This window comes from Crassostrea angulata, chromosome 5 (assembly GCF_025612915.1).
Source record: "Crassostrea angulata isolate pt1a10 chromosome 5, ASM2561291v2, whole genome shotgun sequence".
NCBI classification, from domain to species: Eukaryota; Metazoa; Mollusca; class Bivalvia; order Ostreida; family Ostreidae; genus Magallana; species Magallana angulata.
Genome location: NC_069115.1, coordinates 43227959 through 43245739, shown reverse-complemented (window position 1 = coordinate 43245739; position 17781 = coordinate 43227959). Strand labels below are relative to the sequence as shown.

The following is a 17781-nucleotide window of genomic DNA, read 5'->3' as shown; positions in this document are numbered from 1 at the left end:
TATAGTCTAATAATGCAGTATACTTAATAATCGGTTTCATTTATCGTTGCGTAACGTTTACTGTACGCAAAAAGATCATAATTGAGTATGTCTTGCTTGAATTAATATCAATCAGTGTAATAATGCATATATGATGACAACAGGACTATATATAAAATATTTTTATTGACAAACATATAACAAAGAAGCGTACAAGTGACGAAGAAGATTAGTTTTATCCAACGCCAGTTATAAGCCTTGTATATTTCTAGCTGCATCAACTGTTTCGATGCAAAATCTAAAAGACACAAGTGTACATATTTATACAGATGTATTCATATACTAGAAATATACTATGTCAGGTTTTTAGCACTTATATGATGATCAAGTGAGTTAACAAAACACCCAAAATACTGATAAAGTGTCAAGCGTCACTATTTACACATGCTAACAAAAACAAATTCACTTCACGATGCAGACATTGTCCATTCCAGAAAATTAAATTCCTCCGATTTTGGACAGGGCATCTTCCAATAGAGTCAGGTCACCTGTAACCAATAAAAAATATTAAGTAAATGAAGAAGAAGAAACCAAACAAATGCTTTGTATCCTACATGGCATCTTAACAATATTGTATAAAGAAAGACAACTAAGAAACATAAAATAATGCATCACATTTTTATGAAAATTATACCATATGGGATATCATTCGCGATCAAAAAAATAAACAAACTCACTTCAAAGTTGACCAACTCTATATGAATATTTTGATACATTATTGTTAACTCTCCCTCTCACGTTTTAAAAAATAAAATAGGCATCCCCTATCTTACAATTTTTCTCTGCGGTTATCTGTTCTTTCTATTTATTTGATTGTTTTTTTTATAATTTAGTTATAACTAACAATAATCTTAACTTTTAAAACAGATGTTCCTGTTTCAAATCAAACTGTGTAACTTATGCAATGCTATCAAGATCCAACATGAGACAACATGAATCGACATAATGTACAACACATGCATATGCAGTTATAGTAAAACAGTACACTGAATAAACAGGAAAACACGAAATCAATATTCATAATTAATCTTCATTAAATCATTACTCATGCTCGGATCTAAAGGTGGGAAGGGTTGGATGGGACACCTTCCCTTGAAAATTTTAAACTTCTTATATTCATATAGGAAAAATACCAGAAATATGTTAAGGCCCCCTGGCAAACGTATATATATCCTAATATATAGATATGTTCCTCAAACTCCACCCACCCATCCCTTGGAAAAATTCCCTGGATCCGCGCCTGATAATGATACAGATTTACGTCAATGACTAAAAATGTGCCTCTTACCTTTGATGGCGTGTGTGAGGTTGATGATTTGGTTCTTGTTCTCAATCACCTCCACACTCTGTGTGTAAGGGTTGTACCGCACGCTGAACGGACGAGGAATGGTTTTTGCATACTCTCTGTAAACACAGGACGTCAGCAGCCACAATAAGTGATTTTTAATATATCATATATATAAAACTTTTTGGACTTTCTTATTTTTTTTTCCGAATTAGCAGTTCTTACCTCATTTTCTCCTTTGCTTTTTCAAAACTATCCGCCACGAAATAGATAGGCTGGAAGGATGTGATAGGATATTCTTGGTCACATGTTACTGCAGGGTCAAAGGTCTTTTTCTCTGAGGCGTCAGTAAGGCAATACTAGGAATAACCAATTACTTAATAAGATTAATAGGGACCAATGGAATCAGCGTGATATATACCAAAGTTAGGGAAACAGGGTTTAAAAGAATGTAATTTGCCAATCACTTATTAATTTTTTCCATGTACCTGCAATTCACCAAATGAAGACAACAACCCAGCCCCGTATGCTTTGAGATCATTTTCTTGTTTGCACATCCCAAATTCAACGGTGAACCAGTAACACTAAAACAAATGGTAAAAAAAAAATTCTGAATAATAAATTATTTTGGTTTTTATACCTTTCTCATCTTGTTTTTATCTTTAATTTCTTTCTTTTTATCTTAAAATAAGCTATTGTTACTTTATCAAAAGTGTTTTTATTTCTTAAGGTTTGTGCTGAATAATACCGTAGCTAATTTTTTGATGTATTCATCCGGTGCCCCAAGACTAGCCAACCCAATTTCCTGTGAAAACTGGGCAAACGCAGGGTCAGCAAAGAGAGGCACGTGACCCAATAACTCGTGACAAACATCGCTAAAAAGGAAAGGGAAAAAAGATTCAATAAATAGGTGTTAAATGATACCGGTAATCAACTGTTACATGTACATGGTAAACTCGTGCCTCAAATTAATAAACAAAATTGGCAAATGTTTCTTCGTATTTCAAGGGGGAGGTGCACCAATAGCTAAGAAACAGGACTGGACAAAACAACAAAAGCTTGATTTCAAAATAGCTTTCTCTGTTCGATATTTATAGGTACAATACACATAATCATATCACGTACGGTTCGGGTGTGTACATTGGCCTCGAACTGTGACGTATGTACTGTGTTGAATGAAACGTGCGGAAAGCCAATCCTGATAAAAAGTCACGTGACGACAACAACCCGGCCACAGGCCTAATTCTGAATCCAGTACAATCTACATAAACAAGAAGGCCAACATAGCTTTAAAATATTGAAAATAATCAGTTCATTTTTGCGTACCGTAACCTTTTTTTTCTTGTGATCAAAACTGCATAGCGAAACAACATATAAAAAACAGTTAGTATGAAGACAAGAGTCGAATTTGATAGTACCAACTTCATTCACGTGTCCAAAAAATAAATGACAAGAATGTTAAACTTACCAGTCGAATTTAACTTCATTTAAATATTAGGTAAGTATTGCTGACGGTATATAATTGTTATTTATAATTCGATACAGCAATTTGTTCCGCATCAAAGAGAAAGATAAGAAGTCCTACTTAAAAAAAAATGTCAAAGTTCGATAGTTTCATCGTTTGAATTAAGTGCCAAATAAACTATAAAACAATTATTTTCAAGACTCTATCAAGTTTTTTATTTAAATTAAAATCATTCTTACATGGAGTCGTTGAACTCTAGAAATATAAATATAACTGAATTTACCTTGCAGAAACCTGGAGACATCCTCCAGTTGTGGGATGTTGTCTGGGTTATAACCACAGTTGTCTTGCAGAAGTGGAAACACGTGGTTGAATTGTTTACAGGCGTGAGTAGGATACAGTTTGGTCAGTTCATTGTAGATTGTTCTCCTTATAAAACATCGTGAAAGTATTGTTAAACTTTGATTAAGAACTGTTTACCAATAATTAGTAACAGATTGATTTTTCTTTTCAAGGATTTATTCGATCACTAACCATGTGCTGATTTCGTCCTCCGTGTATTTAACCCTGGGGATCTCTTGCCCACTATAGGGTAATTATAAGATAAAACAGAATTGAATATAAATACATGTATGCATAAACAAAGATTAACAAACTTTAAGGTAAAGAAAAAAACAGGTTTAGAAAGAGCAAAATGATATTATACATATAGCTTTAAGGTTAAAAAGATTCTTAAGCATGAACTACACCTAACAAATACGTCTACTTCAAATAGTTTATGATAACATTCATAATCCTCAGGCTACTGCAAAGCTGGACAATAATTATATTATCATTGATTTTATTCAAAATAAACAGTTAATCCTTTTAATCTGTAAGCTACTCTAAATGGATAAATGAGGAGTTTAATATTGTTTGTAGCATACATGTAGGTCAGTAACCCAAATGGTCCCTGGTTCAAATCCCGCTGTAGTCACTTTGATGTTGTGTGTTGAGCCCTTAGACGAGCTTAGGGTACTTAAACTACATTGTCTTAGACCACACAGTAGGTGTAGCTGGGAGATAACCTGCGATGGACTGGTTTCCCATCCGTTGATTACTCTCATTCGCTTAGCACCACGGAAACCTGGGGTAGGCGCCAGCCCTATGCGGCTTCATGGCTCGAAGAAGGATTTAACTATTTTCAACTTACTGCTTGTAAAAGAATGCAATATCCGCTAGTTCCTTTCGTCTTGCCCTGTACACAGCATCCGTAAAACCCTTTTGAAAAAGGAAAGAGATTTTAAGAACATTATTCAAGGATTCCCCAAAAACATCTTATTTTAAACAGCCATATGATAATTTCTATGATTTTTTTTTCTTTTTCAAAAGATTTATTCTTTTTGTTGAAACTGAAAAGCGAAAATTTCAAACCTTACCGGGTGATCGGATTCCAGTTCATTTCCATAGCTGAGAATTTGATTGGCAAACCGGTCAAGCTCACAAATCTTCTTTGGAAACCAGGGGACTAAATAATAAACAAAATATTTGTGAGTTACTCATTGTTGTTGTCATTATAAACTTACGTGCACTTTTTGGAAACAACACGCGATTTCTTCAATAGATTTTATTGTGTTTTTAGAGCTGAAAATTATATTCGTTGATAAGAAATTTGAATTTCCTTTTAATCCGTCTGCAGTTTAATGTTTAAACTATTCTATCATTCCTGTATATATTTGCAAATAGAGATAAAGCTTTGAATTATGTGTTTATAAATGTATGAATATGATTGTATTACTCAAGTGGTTACATGTAAAGATAGAGATCGGAATATCGAAGATACATATTTATATATATTCCTGTAAGTTATGTTTGAATCATTGTATATGAACACACTTTTTATTATAGAAATTGATATTCTAGAAAGCGGAAGAAATGCCTTTGTAACACCTCTGAAAAGAAAATCGCTTTGTACAATTTTATGGCAAGAGTATAATGATAATTGTAACCTTCTTACTTAAAAGAGTTTTTATCATTTTTATTGGTTATCAAACTTGACAGAATTTTTTTTTTCATTTTTGATTTTTATTGTTGTCTCTATAAAAAAATGTGAAACCTTCATTGTGCTAAAAGTGCATATGAAATGAAACCAACCGAATAACCCCATTCCCGCTATCTACTCTATCATGCAATTAAATGTTGTTGAGTTTTGTTTTGTTTTTTGGTTTTTTTTTTAATTTCCATGACATTTGTATGCTTTACTTTCGGTACTATGGTACGCTTTGATAAGCAATAACTTTACTTGCAAATAATCCCTTCAACGAGTTACACACCATCGCTTGATGTTAAGCAAAACTACGCTGTCGTGTTGAACTAATGATAACGGCCATTTTAAGAACGTGAATATATCATAAAGATGTTTAATAAGGAACTTTTATGCAACTATCTCAAGCAATGAATAAGTGTTTATGATATTGTTTGGAATAACATGGTAGTTCGTTTTGTGCAAATTACCTTGTTTTGGCGGATCTAAGCGAGTGGTAAAAAGAAAAACAGAGTGGATTTACTGGTGTTTTTTTATTATTTAATTGATATATTTTTCAACAATCAATAAGTTGTTCTGCTTTATATGAAAAATAACATATTTTTCGTATCTCCCTTTTCAACGAATAAACAAAGCAACATAAAACTTTTGACAAATTATCTCTTCATTAAAGGAAAAAAATCTCAGAAAGTAAATGATGCACTAAATAGATGTTTATTACGATAATGAACAATTTTACATACAGCAAAACTTTAATGAAACTGGCATTTAGATACCATTCATATCTTAAGGTATCCGATCCATAATAGCCCATAATTCAATGAATTTGGAGGCAAACAAATATGTGTGTGGGATTGATACTCAGTGAACTTGGGCATAATTTCTCTGTTTAAGATTCAGTATGTAAAAGTAGAATGTGTCCAAGTAAATGACCTTTTCCTGTTCTTGAAGAGTTGCCCCCCCCCCCCCCCCGTTGCTTTTAATCTATAAAAATCAATTATTAAAAAAAATCTAAAGGGTATAAAATACATTTTAAATAGTTTGTGTAATCCTTATGATTAAATGCATCTTTCCACCAAAGCATTTATTAATAATCTTAGTAATTACGTTTTTATTTGAAAAAAATTTGCTTGTCTGCATAGACCTTAATGCAATCTTCATTAATTAATTACTGGTTAGTTAATACTATTTTTTTTAAAATCCTCTCAATAAATCCTTTTCTACTATTCAATGCTTTGAATTAATATCAGAATACTTAATACATGATGAATATTCAAGGATAGAAAAATCAGGTCCTAATATGGATCGGATACTTATACTGAATGAAACGTTTATTGACTTTACTATAAATACGAGTAGCAGGCTTGCGGAGTATAGTACATAAATCCATGACTACTTTTACAGTTCCACTAGTAACTAAAAAACTAATGCTTATAAGCTGTAATAAATATTGGACTACGAGTTGAATTTTAAAAATTAGTTGTTTAGCCTCGTGCTACTTCATGAAATAGTCACACGCGATGTTGGTCAATGGAACATTAGTAATCATTTAAAAATGAAAATGAATTAAGAATGCTTGAGTATTGTCGTTTTTCAAGAAAACCTTTTAAAAATTTTCATGTTACATCTACCAAAAAGGTTCGAAAACAGCAAGTTGAAAAGTTCATGGGGATATGAACTTGGTTGGTCACGTGAGCAAATCTTGTTGAGCCCGCAGAGATTCTCAGAAGATACGATCAAGAACATGTACCAACCAATTTTATTATTTAGAGTTACGTTTTAGAAAGGCAATTGAAATCGTTCAGAATTGCTAAAATTACCAATTTTTTTATCTTTAAAAAATTACAACATTCAAACGATAAGCGCGTATGGTAATCATTGTGTGATTAAAACGTTTACACAGAAATTTTCTATTCTATAGGTTCATGTAAAGAAACATATCTGCAAATGTACATATTTAAACAATGAAATGCTTTCTTTCGTGATTCATTCGGGATATGAAGGTAGCGACATTGCAGATAAAATTCATAAACCGCGTTAGCGGGTTATGTAAATTTTTTCTGCAGTAATCACTACCTTCATAACCGGCATGCATCATCAAAGAAAGCATTTTATTATTTATATTTACATCTTTCTTTTGACTAATTAATAAATTGATTATCAATAGTAAGTAAAATTCACTAAATTACTGTTAATGTACGTAAGTACGTAAGCTAAAAGAAACAGCCAAATCGTCTCCAGTGAGACTTTGAGTCTGATAGCATCATGATTATTTCGTGCAGTCTGTGATTTTTCTTAAGTCGCTAAGGCTTCGACGAATCGATAAACAGGGCGTGTAAATTTCACTCCTGTCAGTTTCTGGTCAGTTTCAGCTGCTGTAGATTTCGATAATCGGGGCGTGTAGATTTCTGTCTGGCTGTTTCTATAGAGCTATGAATTTAACTATAAGTTTCCGTAAGAAATAGAGGAATTAATACTCGGTAGATGTAAATATTTGCATTTACATGTAGTTGTTTGATGCATGAAGTTGCAGTGATGACTTTTTATTTTAAAAAGATATGTACCATCTAAAATGAAATTCTCTGTATGTAACATGATAACTAGCATAAACACAACACAGATGTTGTATAAACTTGTGATAAGTTAGCACATTTCAACCACTACACGTACAGGTACACACAAGTCTACAGGGGAATGTTATATACACTGTACACAGAGTGAGAGAAAGTAAGCTGAGAAAAATCTTATAGAAATTAAACTTTACCTTCATCAGTTTTCACTGTGGTAAATAAAGTAAAATTATTCATTCACACCTGCTGTCAATGTTCGATGTCATATTAATTTTTACACACATTTGTCATAGAAGCTGTCCAGAAACATGAATTTTTCATTCGAAAAAAATAAAGGTCTGTCATATTTGTGGTTCCAAAAAAATTCATTTAATTATCAAGCATTCACACTTATTCGTCATTAATGAGAATTTAATTCTAGTTTGAAATTAACATTATGAACGTCCTTCTTAACCTTTCACAAGATTATTTATTTGCTATTATTTTTTAAATATGTGGTGGGTATCATGGTATCATATTTGTTGAAATGTGATTGCTACATCGATGTTTTTTGTTTGTTTTGGTTCATATTGTGTGAAGATTTTTAGCATCGTAAATTCGTCTTTATTGTTCATTCAGAAACTAAAACAGATTTATACATATATGCTAAAATATTTTTTAAAAATGTTACGAAAGACAAAACAAAATGAAAAATACATTGCAACTAACTATTACTTAATTTTCAAATGCAATTAAGATAATTCGAAACTTAAAGCCACGTCCTTTTAAAAAAAAAATTTGACCTATGGACCTTACCAAAAGTCTTATAGTCTCGACCTATATAAAACATTCTGCGTGTTATAACTTTACCAAAACTCTTTGACTTACCGGTACCATCAGCGGGGTATTCCCCGGTCTTCCTCGACAGAAGCCGGAAGCTCTTGGCGATCTTCTTGAGAGCGTCCAGTGCTTCCTGTAGGCCGCCAGTCTTGTTGTCACAGCTCACGAAAAATTCAAACTCGGTACTGCTCTGCTTTGATGGTCTGGATTCAATGTGGTGCAGATTCACTTGATGGCTCTGAAAAAAATTAAAGTTGACAAAACTTAAAGTTATACTTTTTACCGTGTTTCAAAATATTGATGGCTGTAAAATAAACAAATCTGCATTGTATGACCATCGTGATAGCTAATTTTCCTGACATATGCAGTATATGATAAAGAATGCATTTACTTTTATCCTTGACCATAAGAATACGAAGAACAATAGATGTGCTCTCCAGTGTTGGATGCAAATGATGTATCCTTGATCATAATAGAGTATATCAAATTGAACACGTTTTGCACAAGGTTTGAACTAAAAATTGATGTTGTCATGTGGTCGACTTAAAGTTGCAAGGACTTTATTTGCTTTTGAATCCGACAAAATACTAGATCGATCGAGTAAGAAAAACAGAACAAGATCAAGAAGAAGAAACGTGACAATTTACATCCACAGAGTTCATCTTTATTATTAGATACGTAAACATACCTACCTCAAAGATTTTGAGCACCTGGGCCAGCGCTCCGACTTTCTCGGGGAGGGAGAAGAGGAGACTGACGCTATTCTCCGGATCTTTTTGGGTTTTAAGGTAGCCGCTCTTAATTTTGTCGGCATCGTTCTGAAATTAGAGACATTTAAGGTACATCACTACAGACTTATACTTTTTAAGACACTACGTCACAAGATGGCGATTTAAATGTTTTGTTGAAGTGTTTATATAGTTCGTTCCGGTTGTATATCGTCGTAGCTCAGTGGTTAAAGTATTGGGCTTCTGAACTGCAGATCATGAGTTCGAATCCGCCTGGAGCTTTTGTTCGTGTTTTCTGAATCAAATTTTCGAAAATGTAATTTTTCATCCAAAATTGCACGTTATTTTGCCGTTTTGGACCTAAATACCTCTTATCCATTATGATATCTATCATAATCAAGCTTTAATTTTCCGCTGATTTAAGAAAATATTTCAAGGTGTAGTGAGCCATCTTAATGTTAAAGTGAAGTTCTGATCAGGGAGATAACTCTAAGAAAGATACATGGCTTTTATATTCCTCTGTGTGACTTTCATGGGGAAAGGAGAATTTCGTTTGGATTTTGCTCCGTTTGCTGAAATATTATGTATCTCTAGCAGTCTGTAACTTTAAAATCTTTTTAATGTTACAAAACCTCAAAACTCTTTAGTTGCGTCTCATTTGGATAGACAATTAAGAAGTTTTATACTTGAATGAAAATTCACTTAGTATTTAAAAACCTGAACTTTATTTATTTTACAACGATTGATAAACAAGTTCAACAACTTATATTAATATCTCTCGTTGGCACGGATGTTAGCTCGAGAGGGTCATTGTTGTAGGAAGAAGCCGGAGTACCCGGAGTGAACCCACGTGTCCAAGCGGGCGACCGCCATACCCTATCACATTCAACCATTGTTTAAGACATATATGCAACATGTTCCTCAAAGCAAAGGTTGCATCACCTAAATATTTTTTTTTCAATGTCCTATCAGAATACAGTATCGATATGTGGATGATTGAAAGACAAAATAAGAGAGTGCTTATGGTTAGGTAGCTAAGGTATATATAAAATGTGCGTTTCTATCGGACAAAATTAAACTAGGTCTCTGGTTACGGGGGTATGTAGCGATCTTTTTACCCAAATTGATAATAAACTCGTTGAAAGACATACAATGACCAAATTCATAGTTCAGTTCTGCTGGACACATTCCATATCTCTAAATTCCATAGTTCTCTTTATTCTCTGTGGCTATAAACGGGTATTCTTTAGAAGCAAGTAGGGTGTGCGGGTGTATACGTATATCGGCTCGCTAATATTGCTCATTAATTAATTCTGGATTTTTCAAATTGTTATGTCCCTATCCTACTATGTATATGTACAGTCTCCGGGGATTTGTGAGCTCGATGAAATAAATAAAATAATTAAAAATATATATTTAAGAAATGAACTCCTCAATGTCTACCCAAGTTATTTCTCCAACCCAGGTTATACGAGTATAACTTGGGTAGATCATATATTGAGGAGTTCCTTATAATTTGATTTTCTGTAACTTTCTGTACAAATTGAGTCCGTTTTACTTCAAAAATGATTTTCATCTGTTCAAAATTCAAACGTAACGTCATGCAGATTAGTACGTTTTTGACGTTGTTGCATAATGACGTGTCTTGTGACGTGCAAACCAGGTTATACAAATTTAACTAATTTTTTCTATCCAATCAAATGCCGCGTTTCATCATTCCAGAATTAAAGTATATAACATAACGTTCTTGCAGTGAATTGCATTGATTTTTTATAATGATTGCATTTCTGCTACAAAATCAAGGTTCTCTTGTTTTCTGTTAGTCAGTCCTGCCGGACACACAGTTCAGCGAAGATGAATTGCAAGGGATCTTGTGATTTGTTTAGCCTTTAAAAGCCACCATGAAAATCAATAGAGTTTTTGGCGTCCGACGCACTGACCTATTTAATTTTTTTAGGACATATTCTTTGAGAAAAAAAGGCTGTTTAATCGTGAGGTGACTGTTTTATCTGTTGATCTGTCTGTCTGTGCAAACAATACAAATCGTAAAGAATTTCGCGTTTTGTTTAAATGGCGATCTATCATTGTATATTGAATTGTCATGAAACCAATGATTACATGTATGCATACACGTGCATTTCTATGTTGTACACGTCCGTCCATATATCTTACCTTTTCCTGACTTTTTCTTACTTTAACCTTATGCGAAAATGTTTGAAAAGGAAATGTCATACAAGTCTCTAGCTTCCGTGCACAACAAATTGTTTACATGCAGATGAAAAATTGCATGTCTGCGTCACATGTAAATAAAGCGCAGGTAACGGCATCGCTGCAATACGGATCGTGAAAATTCTCTGGGGGCAAAAGATCAGGGCCAGTTCTCTCATTGGCGAGACCATATCACCGCGCCGACTTATATAGTAATATATTATGCCATTATAAATGGCAGAGCTGTCAACATGATGCCTCTATAATTAGTACCTTTTCCATACATGTGGTGGAAATTTACTTTGCTCGACCATTTTGAATTCTAAAGTTTTAATTTTGTTGATGAAATTTTTAGATCTACGTTGGTGGTGATATTTTACTTTAAATCGAAGGAATTGATCTCACAATATTATTAATAAGTCAATATCATTTACGTGATTTGCACAATTAATGTTGTAGCCATCTGCAGGGGAATATCGATTATCGAATATAAACAGGCTTGATGTAAACCAGACTGATAAATAATTTGAATGATTTTTTTACTAAAAAATGAAACTAATATTGCGTTTCATTAAAAAAAATTAATAAAGTAAAACCACTCAATATGAAATAAAATTAAATAAACAAAAACCATAAACGAAAACATTTCAAAAACATTATCTAAAATCTATTTATATTCTTTCAATAGTGTGTATTCTTTTTACAGTGACTGGGCGCTAATATCCCAGTACGATCTCATAATCGGACAAACACCCCGTATTGGGACAATGCAAAAAAGGACCAGTAAATTCAATGGAGTATGGTTTAAAGTGCGTGGTGCATGAAGAAAAACCAATAAACCAGCGCACAAAAGAGAAATCTTGTCCCAGCAGTGAGTGGAGTCTTACACACGTCCTTAGCCCCGTTACACAAGAAAATCAATAGCTTTGGACAGTGTCCAATGAAAGTCCTGTTTGCGTGTTCAACACAATGACGAAACCTTCATAACAGGATAAGAGGGGGGAAATGTCATGTTTCGTGAAAAAGGCGAATTATTATTGAATTGTGCACAACATTAACTACTTACGTTGCTGCCATTTGCCACTTTTTGTTTCTTGGCTGGTGAAATTCCGTTATCCATGTTTTCAGTGAGAATCGATCACAAGCAGAAAGTCCCGTACCTGCTGGAGTGTTTATAATCGTCAGCCCAACGAACTTGACATTGTTGTCAAAATGCGGCGATTCGATTGGTCGAGCGGATCACACCTCCGTCTGAGTAGATTAACTAGGTCATCCGTTTCAGTTTAATGCATATAATGTGTATATATATATATATATAGGTACAGTCATACTGTAGTTCTATTGATTTCATCATGCTTGTACTAGTGGAATGGGGAAATTGCATCATGATTTTGTCAGTGTTAAATGATGCTTAGCATTTAATATCGATCATTTCTCTGACATTTATTTGTAAAGTGCAAAAAGCAGTTCTTCATTACATAGAAATTAAAGTTTTTAAAATGACGAAATAATGTAAAACAATTTTTGAGACTTGAGTTTTCTATCTATATACAAGATTACTTTGAATTTAAATTACATGCATTACATCTAACCCCCCCCCCCCCCCGCGCCCCCCCGCGCCCCCCCCCCCACACACACAAAGAAAGAAAGAAAGAAAAACCATCCGCGACTGTATTTAAGGAAAACGTAATTCATTCCAGTCTATGAATACATATTATCCTGTTCTCGCTGTGTTAGATGTTATTTCGTAGTTTAGAGCTAAATCCCTCATAACTCTGAATGCTTCTTAAAATTGCGCAATTACATTGTCAACAAACTGAGGGAATACACGACGTAAAAACCTACAATTAATATCACATTTAAGAATTAATTAAATACCTGTTTACATAATTGTCATCAAAATTTTCCTTTAAAAAAAGTTAAAGGCAGAGTGGGGTCCCCTCCACCCCCATAAAACACGACAAGTACAACAATGTAGTATATACATGTACATGTACCATTTTAAAGTTATAGATACTCAAATAACAAACATAAGAAGGTCTGGAATTCAGCCTAGATATTATTCAATTATATCTACGTCTGTTGAATACACGTAAATAAACACATTCATTACTTGCAATGAATTCATTTCCGTTTCTCTTAATTAATTAGAGTTGCGATTTCAAGTAGCCAAAACACTGTTAATAAGAATAAGATGTATTTCTGAGAAATTGCAATTATTATCAATATGATTCTTCATGGAAAGCTATATTTTAATGTTTGGAGCAGTAATCACCATCTGTTGTCTCTCCTTAATGCCCCCCTGCCTATATCTGCCGATTAATTTATTTAATTCACTCCGTCTTAAAAGCACTTTCACGTGTGCCTATAGTTGTAAAACTAAAACATATGCTTTTTAGGGAGTAATATGTACATTACATCTGAAATATTTAATGTATAAATCAAATAAATAATGTTAATGTATATATGAACTGTAATTGAATACTTATATGTAATGTTTATTCTGAGACATGAAAGTTCAAAAAAATATCTTTAAAAAATTAAACGTTCTTCAACAATATGCAATAAAATATGTCTAGTTTTTAACGAATAAATAAAAAACATGTACCGGGGGTTATCAACATATTTTTTTAAAATTTAACTATACAAAATTAATTTCTTGGGCAAACTAGCTTTAAAAATTGTTTATTTTTTACCAGACAGATAAAAAAATTAGAGATAAATGTAAGTAAATACGTTTATACCATCTCAGCCCCCCCCCCCCCCCCGTATATTCATTATAACACAAAAATTCACACACTATATTATAGTCACATTGTAACGGGTACATTAGAATTTTTATACTCTCTCTCTCTCTCTCTCTCTCTCTCTCTCTCTCTCTCTCTCTCTCTCTCTCTCTGTCTCTCTCTCTCTCTCTGCACTTTCAAAAAAGGGGATGCAACCACTGTAGACTCATTATTCATCAAATGTAATATAGCTCACAATTTTATGGGAATAAGCTCTTACTTTGCTTAAATATATTAAGATGTGAACTATCACCCTCCCCGTTTAAAGGGGCATGGTCACGATTTTGGTCAAATTTTATTTTTCTGTTTTTATTATTTGCAATGCTTTAGAAATGCATTTCTAATGATCAAATGAAATTTGGGTGCCAGTCGTTGAGTTTTTAGCAAGATACAAGACTTACAATTCGTCGTCATGTAAACAAGGCTTGTGCCCTGTTTTTGTTTACATGTGCTCAATAAACAAACGCTTTGTTTACATAGCGAAGAATTGTAAGCCCTGTAACTCGCTTCTATCTCATCAAATGACACTCAAATTTTGGTTGCCTATGAAAAATGCCTTACTGAAACATTTTAAACATTAAAATCAAAAAAAAAAAAATTTGACCGAAATCGTGACCATGCCCCTTTAAAAACCATGTCTTGATCATGCGATTTTCTTTTATTGTTTTGTTATCTTTATATATCAAACTGTAATTTAGTTCTTCTAAAAATTTATGTCTAGCAAGAAGGGCATGTTTAATTTGTAATGCCTTATTATTATTAGACAGTCAATCTTATAAACCGAGTAAAGTAGATTTCCGATATATAATCCTTTCACTGCCTGTCGCCATTTCTCTTTCCAATCGTGCATGAGTGATACAGTCGATAGCGCGATGAAAAGATGAGGATCTAGCGTGATCAAAACCTAACAACGAACCGTTAGAGCGTCGCGTCTTCGCTTTCGCACCATCGCGTCATCGCTATTGCACCATCGTGTTATCGCTATAGTACAATCGCGGTATCGCTTTAGTACAATCGCGTCATCGCGCTATCGCATTGTCGTTCCATGGCATCATCGTCATTGCGCTATAGCATGATCGCTTCATTGTCACCGCTTTATCATCATCGCATTGTTGCGTCATCGCGCTATCGTCCCAAACGTCGTTGATGCGATGATGCGATGGTGAACTACATGGCCCTATCTAAATGGATACATAAAAGGAACATTCGGTAAACCTCATCTGATTCCGTAACCTACATCAAACAGCTATGTTAGTTGATATTCGAATCGGTCAAGGTGTGCCGAGTGTAAAAGGAATGGGCATTAGGAAGTGTCTATGTAAGTCTCTCCAAGGATCAAAGTTACAACTGTTATTCAATCATATTTAAGTTATATAAGTATAATAGTACATATATAACGAGTACATATAAAACAATAAGTACATCTTTACTTATTAGGTATGTTACTGACTGACAACAAACATATCTGTATTGATTAGTCTCATAAACAGCGAGGCGAAATAGTGACATCTGGGACTGGAACAGATTTTGTTGTACGGATGGCTGCAAGTCACCTGATGTTCATAAGCTTTTGAAGACAGGGAATATTGGGAACAATGGTCAGGAAGTCCTGACTCAACTGCAACATGCATCTTTAGAGAAATTAAATCAAACTTCACTTTGATGCAAAATTTAGTATTGCATTACTGAAGGATGTCATCGTGTACTCTTATTACAATCAGGAACAACTGTGTCTTTTCTTAAAATTTTCAGAGGCAAATATGAATTATTAACAACAGTTGCATCTTTTTCTATTTTCTTTTATTATCCAGTACAACAAGAAAAAAACGCAGCGAATATATATAATATATTTGAAAACATAGCTTATAATCAAGTTTAAGATACTGTGATGAACCTATTTTTCATTTGACAGTTTCTGAATTATAAATGCCATCTTCCCACTTCACTCCCTTCAATAGCTTCCTCAACTCAGTAACAATTTTCTTTGGGTCATCAATAGCTTTTGCTCCATTCGCAACATAGTTATCTACCCTTTCATGCTTTTCCTTATCCTTGGCTCAATCCCCTCTATTACTCTCTTATATGACCTGTCACTGGCAACAATTTCTACTTCTGACTCAAAGCAAGACGCTTCTATATAGCTCCACCACACGAGATCTGACACTATTCAAAATAATTTGTTGAACTTGAAAGTTTTAATTTTGTTTCAAAAATGGAGAATCAGTCATGATACAGGGGAACATGACCAAATCTATAAAACGTTTGACCTGGTGATCAGACAAACATTATGTAGTTTATTATTGACTTCGCATCTGTTGTCCAAGATGCACCTCTTGTATTGGCATATATCCTTGTTGCTGTATATCTGTATTTGGTAAGGGTTGGAAACTTGGAATGAAGGTAATCAGCTGTGTGTATGTACAGGCATGTCATTAAACAATGAACGACAAAGTTTGTCTCTGTATTCCCCAAACAGTAGAAATGTTATGGGCTTCTGAAAGAATTTGCTGCATGTTGTTGTCAGCAGAATCTGAAGTATTTTTCAATACAACATCCAGCAGAAGAGATCCTTGACCTGGTGCAAGGACATTCACAACCTCTTGAAAAATTTATTAAACTGATGATATATAATCACTTTTTATACGGTCAGATGCTTCCTTCCAATTTATTTTTTGTTGATTTCTTACTTGACTAAGGCCACAACTTTGCAGGAAAGTGTCTAGAGCTTTCCTCTTGCCATTGGTGTTTTCTGGATGTTCACCTCCCTCTCCTTCCTCATGCATCTTGACTAGTTGGTAACCAGAGGCTGCCATGTGAATCTATGGACACTTTCCTACATGTACTTGTCTACAAAGAAAAAATTTTTGTAAGACATCAACTTCGCTAAAATTAAAAAATAAAATATTAACATTACGGAATGTTGAGATGAGTAGCCGAAATGTCGTCGATATAACCGAATATTATCACCAGACGGACATACATGTAGAAGTATATCCGGCAGCCATGTGTCATGTTTAATCAAATGAAAGTGTGACATGTGACATTCAGTTAAGTCCGAGGGGAAAATATAATATGAAACAGGATAATCGATATTGCAACATTACGAGAATTGGAATTAATCTGAGAGAGAGAGAGAGAGAGAGAGAGGAACAAAAACAAAAACTAATTTAAAAAGTCATATAAACAATAGAGAAATTAAGTAAGATGATATTTAATACATAACTTTACATACCAACTTAAACTTCTACTTTAAAAAAAAATGTTAATAATTACGTAGTATTGATAACCGTATTGTATAAGGTAATAAAACAAGAACCATATGAAATTAGAAATCGCATGAAGTATTCGAAGTAAAAAAAAATGTTTCGCAATGGACGGATAGCGAAAATAACACACACGTTTAGATTCTTTCTTTACTTGATAACCTGGATAACCTGGATAAATATCATATTTTGTTGGAGTGGCTTTAGAGCAATTACTAAAATGTGTATCAATAGAAAAATAACGAGACTCTCTAAATTTTTCAGAATTTTATTTGGGGTAATTAGATTGAGAAAAAAATTGTTTTCTTAATATCGTTGTTTTGTTTTATTCTGATAATAAAGAGATTTTTCTCCAATTTCTTTATTACTAGGGTTTTAAGGGTATTACAAATCAGTATACAGGGTAGACCTCAACCACATATCCCACCTCTTAACCTTTTATTGAGTACTTGTCAAGGTACATAGAACGATGAAATGGGCTAAACGAGAGAGAGAGAGAGAGAGAGAGAGAGAGAGAGAGAGAGAGAGAGAGAGAGAGAGAGAGAGAGAGAGAGATTTCTGCATATATATTATGGTCATTTCTGGTAAAATTGAA

The 17781-nt window shown here is 33.6% G+C and overlaps 1 protein-coding gene across 2 annotated transcripts; it reads right to left on the bottom strand.

The window, feature by feature from the left end:
* Nucleotides 1-146: 146 nt before the first annotated feature.
* LOC128184658 (protein henna-like) lies at nt 147-12363 on the bottom strand. 2 transcript variants are annotated; one of them, XM_052854223.1, is made up of 14 exons: nt 12204-12363; nt 8894-9019; nt 8250-8439; nt 7577-7591; nt 4208-4296; nt 3982-4049; nt 3324-3374; nt 3073-3218; nt 2450-2585; nt 2073-2199; nt 1813-1908; nt 1550-1683; nt 1328-1443; nt 147-527 (listed from the first exon to the last, which is right to left on the bottom strand). In XM_052854223.1, exons 1-14 carry the CDS (start codon nt 12255-12257, stop codon nt 478-480), a joined length of 1398 nt encoding a protein of 465 aa, XP_052710183.1. In that variant the 5' UTR covers nt 12258-12363; the 3' UTR covers nt 147-477. The 2 variants fall into 2 exon arrangements, with proteins under 2 accessions (XP_052710183.1, XP_052710184.1); XM_052854224.1 differs by lacking the exon at nt 7577-7591.
* Nucleotides 12364-17781: the final 5418 nt, after the last annotated feature.